Genomic DNA, 17,044 nt, shown 5'->3' with positions numbered 1-17,044 from the left:
TTGACATCTGATACCGAAGACCATGTGCTTCACCCAGGTCAGTTGAAAAGGGAACAGAAAGTGGTCCCAGCCAGAGAAAAGAGAGACTTCTGGGAGGTTTTCCGGGTCATGTCCGCATCCCTTTGCTTCTCCTTTCATCCCAAGAGCCAAACCAAAAATCCCTGATAAACCAGAATGAGATGATCCACTGATGGAAAAAAAATTATTCTTCCCTATTCCTTTACCCACTCCTAACCTTATCACGCGTGGGCTTCTTCCAGCAAGTTGCAGGCTGAGGCAGACATCAGTGAGGGTTGGTGAATGTCTGAATCAGGACCTGGGCAACAAACTCCTCCCTGTTTTTCATATTGGCTAACTTTTGTGCACATTTGGTATTCAGTTAATATCAACATGCACAAAATGGCAGAGGGTCATACTTTCCTGGCCAATTCGATGAGAGTAGACAGAAGAACCAAGCAAATTTAGATTTAAAATCTCTTCTTCTTCAGAGGCAGGTGCTTGGAAATCTTTTCTTTAATTATCATATGTTTGCCCTAATTCTTCACTTGACTTGTACCAACAAACCTTTGACAATATCATTTTCAAATTCTCTCCAGCATTCCATCTCTACAATAATATTAATCCTTTGAAAGCAGTTCAACTTGCTTTAGAGTGATTTTTTTTTAATTAGCTGCATTTGCCTTTTCTTTCCCCTTTGACATCAACTCTACGAAGCATAATCCTACTGCTGGATATCACCCTGACGTGGTGTACAAGTTCTGCCTCAGTGAGGAAGCCACCTCCCTCTGCCTGCCTCCCAGCCCTGCTTCCAAGGATCTGGGAGTGCAGGGAGCAGGGTCCTCCTGCCCAGGACTCCTCACCCTCAATGGCTCACTGCAGCTGAATCAAATGAGATGAGGGAAGGTTTCTATTTATTCTCCCAAGAATACTCTAGTTGCAGGAGTCCTTTCTGGCTGGTAGAATGTTTGTGTAAAGCAGTGTGCCTGTGCAGGCTGGGGGCTGGGGAGCCTGGCTGTATCAGCATGCGGACCTCCTGTGGGCTGGTTCAGGCAGAGGCCTTGGGGACAGGCAGATCTTCTCAGCGGTCTCTATTATGTCCCTCCAGGGAGAAAGCATCCTTTAAACAGAATTGTTGGGACAGAAAATAACAAAGCCCCATAAAGATACTAAGACTTGTTACTGATCTCAAAAGCAGGTTAGAGTCTAAGAGGAAATACTAGAGCGGAATTCTGTGGTTGTTCTTGTTGCCGTTTGCTGCTTCTTTATTTCACAATGTATTGTCTTCCTACTTATTTCAAAATGGAAAATCAAATTAGTCATCAAGTACGTCATCAACTGCGGTCAAACTAAGCAGCCCCTCTCTCAAATGTTGTGAAGGAGAGAGGTTACACATCTGCAAAGATCAGGGGTCAAACGCATTCTGAGACACTATTTCCTTTGAACACATGGTACAGATCTGTTTTGAAATCTAAGAAGTTAGACCAACTTTATCACATAAAGAATTAACACTTTTAAAAAATTTTTTATACTTTAAGTTAAAGCCAAACCTATACAAACCCTTCAAAGAGAGGTTTAAAGCAAGTTTCTTTAAAAAAATAAATAATGAATTATTGTTCAATCTCCCCAAATTTAACCCTTCCCACAACCCTTTAAGGAGAAGGCAATGGCACCCCACTCCAGTACTCTTGCCTGGAAAATCTCATGGACGGAGGAACCTGGTAGGTTTCAGTCTGTGGGGTCGCTAAGAGTCGGACACGACTGAGCGACTTCACTTTCACTTTTCACTTTCATGCATCGGAGAAGGAAATGGCAGCCCACTCCAGTGTTCTTGCCTGGAGAATCCCAGGGATGGGGGAGCCTCATGGGCTGCCACCTATGGGGTCACACAGAGTCGGACACAACTGAAGTGACTTAGCAGCAGCAGCAGCATGACCCTTTAGGTGTCTCCACTATCCGATTCCCCGACGCTCAACAGAGCACACATTAGTGCCAATTTAAGAACGGAAGCTCTCTTTTCCTCCCTGGCTGCTTGAAGATCAGCTGCCATCACGAACGACACAGCAACTATCCGGACCAGTAAGTTCATGACCAACCAACTACTTCAGCAGAAACGATGTCCTTCACCCTGGAAAGGCAATAGTCTCTAAGACAGAAATTCGGGAAAAACTGGCCAGAATGTCCAAGATCAAATGTCATCTTTGTATTTGGATTCAGAAGACATTTTGGTGGTGGTAAGACAACTGGCTTTGGCATGATTTACCATTCCTTGGATTATGCGAAGATGAATGAGTCCAAACACAGGCTTGCAAGACATGGCCTGTATGAGAAGAACAAGACCTCAAGAAAATAGTGCAAGAAACACAAGAACGGAGTGAAGAAAGTCAGGGGGACTGCAAAGGCCAGTTTTGCTGCTGGCAAAAAGTGAGCTGGAGCTTGGACGACAGAAGGACTAAAGATTCTGCAATGACTCTATCTGTGGTGATTGTACAGATTTTTCATGAAAGACAAAATAAATGAAGACCTCTTACCTGAAAAAAAAAAAAGAACTAAAGATACTTTGTAATAAGCTACATCATTTTGCTTTGTCCTAATATCCAGAGGTTTTTTTCATATTGTTAAACCTTATGGTTCTGTAAGCCAGTGAAAATATAAATACAGGGTTAGGAAGCAGAGGTGGGGATGAACAGGTGGAGATTTCTAGGGCAGTGAAACTACTCTATTTGATACTCTAGTGATAATTACATGTCATTATAAATGTGTCCAAGCCCACAGAATGTACAATATCAAGAGTGAACCCTCATGTAAACTATCGACTTGGGGTGACAGGGATGTGTCAATGTAGGTTTTTTGACTGTATCAATAACAAATGCACCGTCTTGGGGGGATATTGGTAATGGGGGGCTATGCATGTGGAGAGAAGGGAATCTATGGAAAATATCTGTACCTTGCTCTTAATTTTGCTGTGAACCTAAAACAGCTTCCGGGGTGGCTCAGATGGTAAAGAATCTGCCTGCAATGTGGGAGACCTGGTTTGATCCTTGGGTTGGAAAGATCCCCTGGAAGGGGGCATGGCAACCACTCCAGTACTCCTGCCTGAAGAATCCTCATGGACAGAGAAGCCTCGTGGGCCACAGTCCATGGGGTCACAAAGAGTTGGACACGACTGAGCGACTAAGCACACACAAAACTACTGTAAAAAATAGTCTTTGAAATAAAACACCAAATTACACTGAAAGCAGAGGTCCCCTGGGCCTCTGGATAAAGGTGATCTTAGGGGAGAGTGGACAGCACCCAGAGCAGCAGTGAGTACCTTACTGTCCAGCTTCTTCATGGTGACCAGGTCCAGGGACTTGAGCGAATGGCCAGTGGGGGCGATGAAGTAGAGGCATGCGTGGATCCTGGTGTCATGGTAGTTGAAGAGAGAACGTTTGATCTTCAGTTCCTCTTGCAAGTAGGCCTCAAACTGGGCATCGATATATTCCACGATCGGCTTATAGCTAGAATGCAGAAGAAAGTTATTAAAACATATCTTTAAATCAGCATGTCATTAGTCTCAAACCTCTTTGTACAATCCTCCAGGAAAGTCCTTAGTGGTTCCCTGTTCTCTAAGAGCTAAAGTCCAAGCTCCTTACCTTGGCAGCCCAGGCCTTTGGCCCTATGACCCCTAAACATCACCCCAGGCTCCCCTATCCTTCACCTCCCTAGTTCATGCTCTCTGCCCCACATGGCAAGCTCCCGCCTGCCTCCAGGCCTTTCCTCATGCTAGATCCCCACTTGGAACGGTCTTCTTCCTGTTAATCTCCTGGCTAACATCCATCCTTTAAAACAGCGATTAGAAATATGTAGGACACACTGTCACTGCCCCATGGCACCCATGAAAGTATTGCTAAGAGACTGCGGCATTCTTCCCTACTGGGCCAAAACTGAGCCTCAAAATCTGTCCCCATAAAGTGACTTTGACAGGCTCTCCCAACTGACTGGCATTGGTGCCCAGAGTGAAACTCCTTTGCGGTTTTAGGATGTGGCACCATCTCTGGCTGGCAGCCTCTCCCCACTCCTCTGGCCAGTCCTTCAGGGAGAAGGGCTAGCTACTCTGTCCTCTCAAAGAGCCCGGCGCTTGCCATGACCTCATCTATAAACGGAAGTGCCTGGTCAATTAGGATCAAGGTTCCTTCCAACTCTCAATTTTATGATTTGAAGGTAAACTGTCTTCTCACCAAATCATAATTCAAATCTGTTTTGAATAATTATGCATGACTCTATGAACTGACCACAAACACTATCATTAATAGCATATGCGGGATATATATTCAATAAACCACATGTTCTCCAGGGACAAAGTAGTTCATTAGGTCACTATGGAAAAGCCACGAATTCTTCCAGGTCTCCACAGGGACTGCTCAGAAGCTAGTGTCAGCAGCAATGAGACAGGTAGATTAGGAATAAAATGGGTTAATCCTTCCCCAGACTTACTACCTTGCTGAGGAATGATTTAAGCTTTAAGAAAAATAAAAACCTCTCAACACTCAACTCACAAACCCATAAATTAAACTGAAATCCCTGAAAGGGAACTATAAATCTTTTATAATGAGGATGACAGCAGATGTCCTAAAAGAAAAAAAAAAAAAATTATGACCAAAACTGAAAACAGAAAAAAGTTTTCTTCTATTTTCCTTTGGTTATTTACTACAATCCATTGATTCAATTTGAGCAAAGCCTCTAGAGGTTTAAAGAAAAAGTAGACTGTGCCTGAAGAAAATCCTTAACATAATAGAAATCCTAATGAATTCCAATGGAAAGGATGAACAAGTAGTAAGATTCTTCTACATGTTCCAACTTTAAAATATAGGCAGGTAGGGCTTCTCTGGTGGTTCAGTGGTTAAGAACCAGTAAAATGCAAGGGACACTGGTTTGATCTCAGACCGGGAAGATCCCACACGCCATGGACCAACTAAGCCCCCGCCATAGCTACTGAAACCCGCATGCCCTAGAGCCCGTGCTCCGCAACAAGAGACGCCACTCATGAGAACCCCACACACCACGACTAGAGGAGTCCCCGCTTGCAAAGACCCATTGTAGCCAATAAAATTAACAAACACATAACATTAATCTTTTAAATATAAGCAGGTATTATATAACAATATTAATAGTCATTATTATGATAGGATAATTATGTAAAATGGTGGTTAGAAGCATGGACTCAAGTCAGACCAACTAAGATCAAACTCCAAATCCACAACTTTCTAACTTGCTTTGGACAAGTTACTAAACCTCTCTGTGTTTCAATTTCCTCACAGGTAACATCAAGGACAAAAATATCATCTATGTCAGAGCTGATATGACAAATACATGAGCTAGTATATGCAAAAAACTAGCACATAAAACTGTGAGATATGACTATTTCACAGTAATTTAATAAACCACAAATACGAGAAAAGCAAGCCTGTTTTCAAAAAAGACAGGGGAAAAAAAAGAAAAAGGAACTTTGTACTGACCTAGATCCATGGTAACCCTTCTGCCACTGACTCATGCCCTGTAGGGCAGTGGCCCAGGCCACTTCAGTGAGGCCCACTCATGCCCTGTGAGTCCAAGGCCAGACTTTCGGGTCCCCTGACACAGGCAAGTCCTTGGGGAACCAGGGACCTCCCCAGCACCCTCTGAGCCCAGAAGGGAGGAAAGCAGCTCACGGTAGTTGCTCCTTCCTGTCCCCCCAGTTCCTGATTTGCAGCTTCCTGGCATCTCCCCCAACAGTGGTCCAAGAATGTTTCTTCTTTCTAGTAATTTCCTTTTTGCCTTTGGTTTTGATTCTGTTCCTCTAAGATTATGGGAGGCATAGCACCTCTCCTTTTCCAGTGAGGAGCGCTGTCTGCCCTGAATTCAGCATCTCCAAAGCCATCTCCTGTTCTCCTCTTACGCTTCAGGCTTCCTGAGTTTGGGCCAATCTTTTCAATCTCCTTCTTTTCTGTGTATGCAGTTTCCTTGGAAAAATCACATTTCCTCTTGTGTTTCACTTAACCAGATCTCCTACCTAAGTTTCAGGCCACTGCATCCAACTGCTTACCAGATATTTCCACTTGCTCTTAGCTAATGTGCCCAAAATCACACTTCATCTTGTCCCCAAACCCTACTAGCCCGTATTCCTTAGCTCAGCAGATGGCATCTCCATCCACACCACTGGCCAAATCAGAATCCTAGGTTCAATCCAGAGCCTACCTCCCACCCATAGCCAAGTACAAGATCCCATCTGTTCTAGCCTCTATAGCATTATAAACAAATAAATGCATTTCAGGAAAACTATTGACCAAAATCACTATTTCCTCTGTTCCAGATTTCATTGTGTTGATGAAATAGCCTCTCCTGATGCATATAGTAAGTTAGCCTAGTGGCTTTGTTCTCCCTTCACATCCTTCAAATAGACTCTGCCCTCTCTCCATCTCCTGTCCACGTGTTATCTACACTCAAAGTCATAAAAATCATCCTTATTTTTGCCTTTTGCTAGTTTCCATTCTTATAGTGAGGATACCTATTTATATTCTGGTTTTGCCAATTCAAACTTCTCTGGATTGTAGCCACATCAAGCAGAGGAAAGGGGGTAGGTAAACCAAATCAAGTTGTACATTTTCACATAATTTCCTTCTAAGGCATGGGGATATCCCTTTTTATCCTCAACTCTTTTTTTCCCCCATAAATATCCAGCCATTAAAAAAAAAATTTTTTTTGGCAGTGGTTAATCCTAAAAGTGATGGGAAAAAATATTTTATGCAAAGTTTTCTAGCCACCCAAGGTACCCATTGATCATGCTTGCAAAACAGCCCATGCCATTGTTCAGGGACTGACTCTCCCCTTTGTATGTGAACAAATAAACAGATACTTGCCATATATTTTTCTCTCTCTTGCTATCTATTAGCCAAAGCTAATTTTCCTTATCCTTCCACTACCTCTACCAGAAAGTGTGACTAAGACAGAATTTAAAGATCAAACAGACTACTCCATTACCACTTTATAACTCTGACAAAGATTTGGTGAGTTTGAGGAGTCTCTCAGTGGACTTGAATTAGTCTTGCTTTTTTGTGCTATCATCATAGTTTGTAGGACGCTACTGACATTCTATCTCCCACCTCCTAAATATGCAGCAAATGAACTCTCCTACTTCCAGCAGAAGAATTCTAAGAATCTACTATAGCAGATTGCAGTTTCCCTTCTCCTGTAGACCTCTTTCCTTCTTCACTGAATAGTAGAGACAGCAGAACAAGAATGTCCTTAGACCACGAAGAGTTAATCATGCTATTAATCAAAACAGGAAACCTTACCAGACCTCTCTTCCTGCCTCCTTCTAGCTAGCCTGGTCCAAGGCAGATAGTGATGCAGGAATGCTGACATGTCCAAAGCCTACATAAACAAACTGGGACATTCTTGAAGTCTTGCATCGATGGCAGAAAATCTTGCCTAATCCTCAAAGTCGTAAAAATAATCATGGGTTTGGAGAAACAACACATCCCTTTGCATATGTTTACATACTGATACAAAAATGCATACCCCACTTCCAATTTTTTGATGGAAGCAGACCCTATCTGAATGAGTTGTTTTTTTTTTTAACAACAGGCATTTGGGTTTACAGTCAACAATGTCAACAATCCTTCTGGAGCACAGAGTTCTAAATGCCACTCAAAGAGGTTATGCAATAGCTGTCAAGAAATTTCAGAAGAAAAAAAAACATTTGGTATCTAGGTTAGGTTAATATCACACTTCCTCTCTTCTAAGTCTCCTTGGAAACTATTATTTGACCCAAATGAGTCAGGAATTTTCTTAAAGAGGCCTCCAGCTGCAAATGTGTGGATCAGCCTGGTACTGGCCACCTGCTGCTCAGGGCTGGCGAGTGAAAACCCACCAGAAGGGTAGGAAGTCGCCATTTAAAGGAGAAGTGAAAACTGTAGTGGCAGTGCTGGGGCGATGACGGAGCAGGAATAGCTCAAGGAATCTTAGCAGCAAAATGCGGGAGGATGGTTCTCATTCCCTCCAGAAGGCATCCCGAAAAAGTCCGGCTGCTGCCTGCCCGTCAGGCAGCACACACGCCTGGCATTCCGCAACCCCAGGGAGAAACCTGCACAGGTCAGAGACGGAGATGGGTCCTCCTGACCACACGAGGACCAGGAGCCCCCTGGCTTGCTTCCCAGCTCCCACAATGCACTTGTGCTCTTCTGCTTGTCATCAGGGTTTCTCTTCATCTGTTTCACTGAGCATCACACACAGCATTCAGACAAGAACCTCTCCATCATTCCTTGGAATTGAAGTCATAAATCAAGAGCAATTGCTCAGCTGCAGGAGCTGTGCTTAGCTGTTCCCCACTCAACACAATGTACAGATAGTCCATTTTGACAGATGCAAAATAAAATCTTTCTTACTGTGTCTAACAATTGCTCCTGTTATTCCAGGCCAATGTTTACTGAAGAGCATATAAACTGCTCTATAGATAAACTAGAGCTCAGTGCTCAGCTAGAGCATGCATTAAATATTTCTCTGTCATTACTATGGGTCCATCTTTATATCAGAGACAGTTAAAATGTATCTAGACAATACATAGCTCTAGATTTTTAAAAAATGGTTAAAATTCCTCTTTAGAAAACACACACATATACCATACACAGATCAGAGGAAAATGAAGCAAACAAATAAACAAAACCTGGTATGATACAAATGAAGTGTCTGAGCCCTAAGCAAACAGACTGTAACTTAAAGTTCTGGCTGTCTTATTCCCATTAAGTTGTCACTGCACAAAAATGTCTCTGGAAGCCTCCTTCTAGAATTATCTTTGGGCCTGGGACAGTTTAGCTTTCTCAAACCTTTTTTGGAGAATGAACATAAATATTTAAAATAACCATAAGGGATTCAAAGATTAGTGAAGAAGGATGAGTGATCTTGAGATGAATTCATGGGTGCACACCAGGAAGGTTTAAAAACTTAAACACTTCCCTCAAATAAGGACTACAGAAACTCAAAGAGTCGAACTTGCTTGGCTTTATCAATTGAGAAGGTTTGTTTTATAAAAATAAAACTTCACAGTATTACTTTATAATTAGGTGAAGTTTATGTCAACCAGTTTTAGTGAATACCAAGATGGACTTATGGGCTTCCCTGGTGGCTCAGCTGGTAAGATTCAATCTCTGGGTTGGGAAGATCCCCTGGAGGAAGGCATGGCAACCCACTCCAGTATTCTTGCCTGGAGAATCCCTATGGACAGAGGAGCTTGGTGGGCTGCATGCAGTCCATGGGGTCACAAAGAGTCGGACACGACTGAGTGACTAAGCCCAGCAAGACTGACTTATAGCTAATAGCTTCTGTCTATATATAAACTATAGGATCAAAATTTTGAAGAAGAAAAAAAAAGACATTTTATTTCTTAAGCAGGTTAAACATGTCTGTTTTCTACACTGACAAAGAAGTTTCTTATAAATACATTATCTGGTTAGTTTAACAAACCCTTGCTGGATAGAGAAGGATCTGAATTCCTCACTAGGCTCCACTGAAACCACACTCATTATTCAGACTCAATGTGGCCATTCTGCACCCAGCAGGCCACCCAACTGTGAGCAGCCTACAGGAAGACCCAGACAATGCACAAAGGAGCCACAGTGCTCACACCACAGCTCTAGCATCAATATTAAGATCCTGTGCCGGCTGGAAATCAGCTACGATATTTCCCATTGAGCTTTCTTCACAAACATGCTTTCTTCACTTTGGGTTTTAGAAGCAGACACCCCTGGTTGCCAAAGCCATCAAAATACAGGATTACTCCCTATGATTACCACACCCCTCCTCCAGGCTCAGCCATTCACAGTGCCCTTCCTTAGACCCCACCTGAAAAGAGACTGTATGCAGATCCCATTGGAAGAGGGCTGAGAGTATCCACTGTCATTTTCTTAGAGGGAGATAAACTGCCAAGGAGCCCATAGCTGGTTATTGGCAGAATTCAGACCACAAACCGGGTCTACTAAATCCTGGGCTCTAGATTCTTGGGCAAAATCATTATTGACTCCAAGTTTTCACTCAGAGCTGAAGGAATTTGGGGATTAAGTCAAATATCCCAATCTGTCTCAGTGACTAGGAGAGCATGAGTGCCTGCATGCATGCTAAGTCATTTCAGTTGTGTCCAACTCTTTGAAACCCTATGGATTACAGCCCACCAGGCTCCTCTGTCCATGGGATTCTCTGAGCAAGAATACTGGAGTGGGTTGCCATTTCCTCCTCTAGGGGATCATCCCAACCCAGGAACCAAAACCGTGTCACACCTCCTGCATTGGCAGGCGGGGTCTTTACTGCTATTGCCACCTGGGAAGCCCTAGGAGAGCAGGGCAGATGCTCATTCCAAACTCCTCTTACTTTTTAATGCCTGGTTTTTGTTTTGTTTTCTTGGCAGAGTTAAAGTGACAACATCAACAACAACAAAAAACAAACCAGAAACCACATTCCCCAGACCCTCTTGCAGCTAGTGTTCAGATGTCGCCTACTTTGTGCCAAGCAGCTACAGGCATACAAGATCTGGAGGCAGAGGGCATGTCACCCAAGGCAGAGGCCACACACAGGGAAAGGGGCTCTTCTTGCAAGTGGCGATGAAGGCATTCGGTTAACAGGGACAGATTCAGTGGAGGTTCTAGAGACCTGTCCCCAGCATCACAGGTACCAAATATATACAGTAATTTGTGGCAGGAGTTCCATTCACCCTAGATGTTTCTCTAGACTGCTTTTCTAGATGGGAAAGCCCCCAAACCTAGTTCCATGACTTTTCCAGGAAAAATCATAAGCTAGCTTACTCCTTCTAACAAATCTCTTCTCTGCTCATACTAGCTGGAATCAATTACATCGGCTGATTCTGACCTCAAGAACATTCTAAGACAATTTCTCAGAGTACAACAATGTCTTATCTTTTAGGTGACAGGAGACCAAGCCCTACAACGAGCTAACATTTGGTCTTTGCATTTACCCAGGATGAGTCTTGTTACCTCCTCATTCATTTACATCCCCACAAAATCCCAAGATGTACCTGTCATCTTTATTGATCTGATCTCCAAATCCCACAGTGTCAACAATGGTTAACTTCAGCCGCACATTGCTTTCCTGAAGCTCATAACTTCTGGCTTTTAACCGGACACCTGGTTCATTGTGAGTCGCTGGGTCACTTTCAAATTTGGTGTTGAATAATGTGTCCATTAACGTGGATTTGCCGATCCCCGTCTCGCCTGCATGACCACAAGAGAGAAATCAAAGAAAGTGTCAATGCCTCTGAGACATCAGTTCACAACACCAGGAGTGTTTTTTTCTTTTTTTTAAATCATCATGTTAGAAAAACTTTTTGAAAAGTCAGTCTCACCAGATATCCCACCACAAAAAAAAAATAGCTCTTTCCATGTGTGATCTATGGACTACCTCTCTAGAAATGCCTTAATGCATTTCAAAAACCATTCGGCAGAGAAGATCTTGAACTTATAGATCAAGATGCTCTTTTTTTTTTACCTCTGAATAGAGAAACAGAACTTAAAAGCTTGCCTGTGGTCAGTTTGTGGTCATTTCAAAGACATAAACTGTAGCTCTTCCTTCTCTAAATGTTGGCATGTAAAACTATCAATATAGTACTTAAAAAAAAATCTATATTGCTGAGTTTCTGTTACTAGGAAAATGTAAGAGACTGATTGCATTTATATTGAAGTATCTGATACCATCTAATGTTGTGGGAAAGAATTACATTTTTTTCAAAACAACACTCTTTACAAATAACAACAAAAATAACAAACCCAGCTACAATTATTGAGCACTTACTTTGTACCAGGTCCTGTGACAAGAGCTTCTGATGTACTATCTCATTAAACCCTAGTACTAATTCCTATAGAATAAGTACTACTGTTTCCTCCCTTTTACAGATGAGGCATTAAAGCTTAGATAAGGTTTAAGTAACTTGTCTAAAGTCATATTGTTGAATGGCAAAGCCAGGTTTCTAACTCGGGTTTGTGTGGTTCTAACACCTACATTCATTCAACCAATTCTGACATTGTTACAGAGAAAACTAACTGCCTAATATTTTCAGGTATGGTTATGAATCTGTGAGAATCCTTTGTATACCTCCGTTTGCATTTCCCTATTCAGTAGACGGCAAGCATTTGTTAGATGTCCTGGTATTCAGGCTGATGTTTGTGACAATGAAATTGAATGATGTTAAACGACCTGCAATGATGGCCTTATTGGTTCACATTATAGTTCAAGTCATCAGGTTTCACTGAGCCTCTAATATATACAAATCAGTGGCAGGTATTATACTAAATCAATCAAATGGTAAGACCCAAATGTGGAACCATGGAGAACTTTAACCTCATCTTTAAAATAAAGCCAAGAAAAACTTTCTCTTGATACTAATTCTTGAGTCAAAAATAGTTGGCAATGAGAAAGAACCCATCCACTTCTGTGGCCGTGGTTGAGTGTGTGGGGGTAAAAATCAAGAAACATTATCTACAGGAATGCATTTTTTAAAACAACATTTGGAAAATTTCCCCAATTAGATTTTCAGCTCAATTTAAACATACCAGTATACTGTAGCCCTTTCAAAAAATCTCAATCCCATGATGTTCTTAGGGACAATGTCTCTCTTCTGAAGGGTTGCTGTAATGCCTTTTAGGATGGTGACAATTCTATCGGAGAAAAAAAGAGCTCTAGGATTGGCAGCCTTAGGGCAACTTTCCCATTGAAAAGACAAAATCCACTTACTAATTAGAAGTTCTGTATTACTCATTGCTTTCCAACATAGTATAAAAATGAAGTAGAACGGAATCTCTCTGTAACTGAGCTTTCTCTAATTAGAAGAGTCTGTGGTTTGCCACTGACTACCATGATTCATTTGTAGGATAAAAGTTGGTCAAGAACATTTGCCCAACTCTTCAGCTTTACCCATTGGACTTGATACACCTAAGATCAAAGAACTTCCTCCTTCATCAGTCTTCATTCAGCCAGTGTCTTTTTCAGCTTTGTGCCAAGTGTTGGGAATACAACAGTCAACTGGCTGGATATGGTGCGCACCCATAGCTTAGAATCTGATCTCGAACGTGACTGAATACCAACCAGACTCTGATTTACTATTATGGGAATGGTATTTACATGTCTGCCATAACCACCTTCCTCTTACAAGCAAGACCATAGTTTATCCCTTGGACCTTGCTAATGACCACAGGTAACTGGACCAGTGCTACCCCCCCTGTTGTCTCCTGGGGGTATCCCCAGGGCTGCACCCATGGAAGTGCAATTATGATGCTGTGAGAATGCTCCACATTGAACAGTGATCTGTGTATCTAATCACACTTCTCTCTTTGGGGCTTTGAGTCTGCACACAGCATGATGGCATGAGAAAGAAAAGATATACTAAGAGAAGTGAATAAGCAGAGGCCATGAGGCTATAAATACACAGAAGACATGTTGACAGACCATTAGCCAGGCACATAGGAGAAAGAGAGCAGACAGACACAGTAGACTTAGTATCCGAAACTCATTCATTTATAATACTTTGGTATTTACTATGTAACAAGCACAGGTGCTGGGGGTAAAATGGTAATTAACGATAGCAACTGAAATGTTTTGAATTTCTGTAATATCCTGAATGTTGTTCAGAATCTCCATGAAGTCTGGCCGTGTAGCAGTTAAGACTGCTTCCTGTCTTCCTTTCTTTAATATTCTAACCAAAAAGACCCATCAATAAACATAATCAAAGTAGGCTCTGTAATGCTCAACAGCACATACCCATGATTGGTAACTTAACAAAATAACTCTTGAGCAAAATAAAGTTACGAAGCAATGGATACAGAAACAAAACAGGGTTTTCACTCCTAAGATACAGAGAATCCAGACAGCAATTCTGTATTGAAGGTACTCCAGTCATTTTAAGTACATGAGTATCTTTCCTGATACAGCAAACTTCTTTTCAGAATTTACTGGAGTGGGTAGCCTTTCCCTTCTCCAGGGGATCTTCCCCACCCAGGGATTGAATCCAGGTCTCCCGCATTGCAGGTGGATTCTTAACCAGCTGGGCCACAAGAGAAGCCCAGAGTAAAGACAAAGGAAGAACAGAAGAGCTACCTTATAAAATTTCCTCTATAAGGTCAAGGTTCTGACAGTGGAAAAGTGACCCATCTTACTTCCATCTCTTTCCCTCAGAACAGCCATAAAGACTACAATTTACATGGCAAGAATTCTAGGCAGGACATGGAAACAACCTAGATGTCCATCAGCAGATGAATGGATAAGAAAGCTGTGGTACATATACACAATGGAGTATTACTCGGCCGTTAAAAAGAATTCATTTGCATCAGTTCTGATGAGATGGATGAAACTGGAGCCGATTATACAGAGTGAAGTAAGCCAGAAAGAAAAACACCAATACAGTATACTAACACATATATATGGAATTTAGAAAGATGGCAATGACGACCCTGTATGCAAGACAGGAAAAAAGACACAGCTGTGTATAACGGACTTTTGGACTCAGAGGGAGAGGGAGAGGGAGAGGGTGGGATGATTTGGGAGAGTGGCATTCTAACATGTATACTATCATGTAAGAATTGAATCGCCAGTCTATGTCTGACGCAGGATACAGCATGCTTGGGGCTGGTGCATGGGGATGACCCACAGAGATGTTATGGGGAGGGAGGTGGGAGGGGGGTTCAGGTTTGGGAACACATGTAAGAATTAAAGATTTTAAAATTTAAAAAAAAAATAAAAAATAAAAAATTGGAAAAAAAAAAAAAAAGAATTCTAGGTTACCTGGACAGCACTGAAATTACCATGTCCTAAGTTGATAATTAGTTAAGCATATGTGAATCAAGAATATGATGCCTTTTTTTTAAGGCAACATAATTTTAATTATTATTTGCATTAAGGTGGACTTTATGAACAATTAGCATTCCAGGCCCTACTTATAGCACAGGGTTAATCAACGGGTTGGAAAAACCACTGTTCCTCTAAATTTCAGAGTGCTTAACTTTCCATTTCTACGCTCTGTGCTTTTAAGAGCCCTAATTAGACACCGCTACCCTAGCAGCAGTGCAATTCACCAAAAGTATTTCACGAAGAAATGACAGTTTGGAGAATAAAAGGAATTCTAGAGAACTAGGAGAGCTTTTCAATGCATTCGTTGTTGAGGTCAATCTCTAGCCTCAGAAAAGAAGGCATTTGCTATACTTTTAAGGACATGCAAGAGCAAAAAGGCTTCCTTTGAATTAAGTAACTGAAAGCCTACCTAGTGTAAGTTACAACTCAAACCCAACAACCACAACAATATTTCGAGACAATTAAGACTAACAGCAACTCTAAAACATCTCAGAACTCCTGGCTCTGAGGAAGACTTCCATAAAAAGTAACTGGAAAGTGGTCATAGTGATCACTTATACTGAGATTTGCCACTTTGGTAGATTTTTCTGAGTCTGTTGTTTATTCTGTGATAAGTTCATCTGCCTCAACAGTTGTTAGAGTAATTAGAGATTTCCTCTTGAAGTGCTATCTGGGGCTTCTGCTTCTGCCCCTGCCAGTGCTGGTAAGCTGGACACCCACAGCACAGTGGAAAGCAGGTTCTTCCATTCTGTTCTCAGGCTTACATAAATCTCAAGCTCTAAGCTGGACACTGTTTAAAAAGAAAAAGAAGGAAAACAAAAAGAGCACAGAGGAATGTATTATTAATTAGAAGGTAATTAATTGTAAACTGAGCAAATAGTTGATCAGTGATTCAGCATTTTCACTCTGATTGCCAAAACTGGCTACTTGGATAATTATTATTATACCTACTCAAATAGCTGTGAATGAAGGTCTGTCTGTCTCCTCTAAACAGTCGAGGTTTTATTCTTGGACGGAGCCAGATAATCAGAGAGTTATGTTGTGTTATTTTAACTCCTCATAGAATCCTGTTTGATGAAGTACGCTTTGGCTAATACCACCAGGGACTTGGAAGACCTGCATGTGACCCTCAGCATTGCATAGCTCAATGACCCCCAAGTGGGGGAAGCTCAGGAACCCAAGTTTAAATGGAGCGACAGCCACATATGTCTTTTCTGAAAATTTACAAGAGAGATTTTTCCAGGTAAACTGTATTTTATCTGCAGCAACCCTTTTGTTTTTAGTTTATAATTCCTATAAGTCTGTCCTCATTAAACATTTAACTTGTGTTTGGCACATATGTGTTTAACAAATATCCATAGACTGATTGGGACCCCCATGCTCTGGCCACACTAGCTAAGAGATAAATGTGTTCCTGAGAGAATCAACTGCTATAGGCAGGTCTTTGCTCTGACTCCAATCTTCACTTTGTTTTCTGGGGTTAATTTTATCTTTATTCATTCATTTATTCATTCTACCCTTAAACCACTTATAGCCGTTCCTGGAAAAGCAAGCTGGGATAAAAATGTTTAAGATCTGATTGCAAAATTCCACAGCTAATGATGACACTATTGCCTTAGCTAAAATGATCTTAAACTCATCTGCTTTCTATTTCTCTTCTGCCATTCTCTCAAAACAACCAGTGAAATTATTTTTAAAAATTCTACTCTCAAAATGTGTTATTAATTTACTTTGACCCTACTATTGAACTGGTTGCTCTTCAAAAGCCGGGATGTCGCAGTATTTTATCCCTCTGTGTAGGTGCACAAAGAACCACACACAGCAGGATCAATGGTGTAGTTTCTCACAGAGCTGGTGTCATTTTGGAAAGAGAATGACAACGATCAATAAATTCTGAATTGTGAAAAAAGACTGGGTACTAACTTAGAAATACAGTGTGGATAAGAAAGAAAAGCTTATTAAAAAGAACGACATAACGCCATTTGCAGCAACATGGATGGACATAGAGAGTGTCCTACTGAGTGAAGTAAGTCAGACAGAGAAGGAGAAATATTGTATGACATCCTTATATGTGGAATCTAAAAAGAAATGATACAAATGAACTTACAAATCAGAAAGAGACTCACAGTCTTAGAAAACCAACTTACGGTTGCAGAAGGGATAGTTAGGAAGTTTGGGAAGGTCA

At 41.5% G+C, this 17,044-nt stretch overlaps 1 protein-coding gene and 1 pseudogene across 4 annotated transcripts in view; one reads left to right on the top strand and one right to left on the bottom strand.

The window, feature by feature from the left end:
- The window catches only part of SEPTIN11 (septin 11), a 106,000-nt gene that overhangs the window by 32,634 nt on the left and 56,322 nt on the right, over positions 1–17,044 (bottom strand). For all 4 annotated transcript variants that reach the window (XM_027971118.3, XM_027971119.3, XM_027971120.3 and 1 more), the window contains exons 3-4: positions 11,039–11,234; positions 3,311–3,497 (exon numbers count right to left, since the gene is read on the bottom strand). In XM_027971118.3, coding sequence (XP_027826919.1) covers positions 3,311–3,497; positions 11,039–11,234 — 383 coding nt within the window. The remainder of the gene's footprint in view (positions 1–3,310; positions 3,498–11,038; positions 11,235–17,044) is intronic.
- Positions 1,023–2,925, top strand: LOC105615571 (small ribosomal subunit protein eS24-like; annotated as a pseudogene).

The sequence above is a fragment of the Ovis aries genome, chromosome 6 (assembly GCF_016772045.2).
Source record: "Ovis aries strain OAR_USU_Benz2616 breed Rambouillet chromosome 6, ARS-UI_Ramb_v3.0, whole genome shotgun sequence".
Classification (NCBI taxonomy): Eukaryota; Metazoa; Chordata; class Mammalia; order Artiodactyla; family Bovidae; genus Ovis; species Ovis aries.
This window is presented reverse-complemented; position numbering and strand designations above follow the sequence as displayed.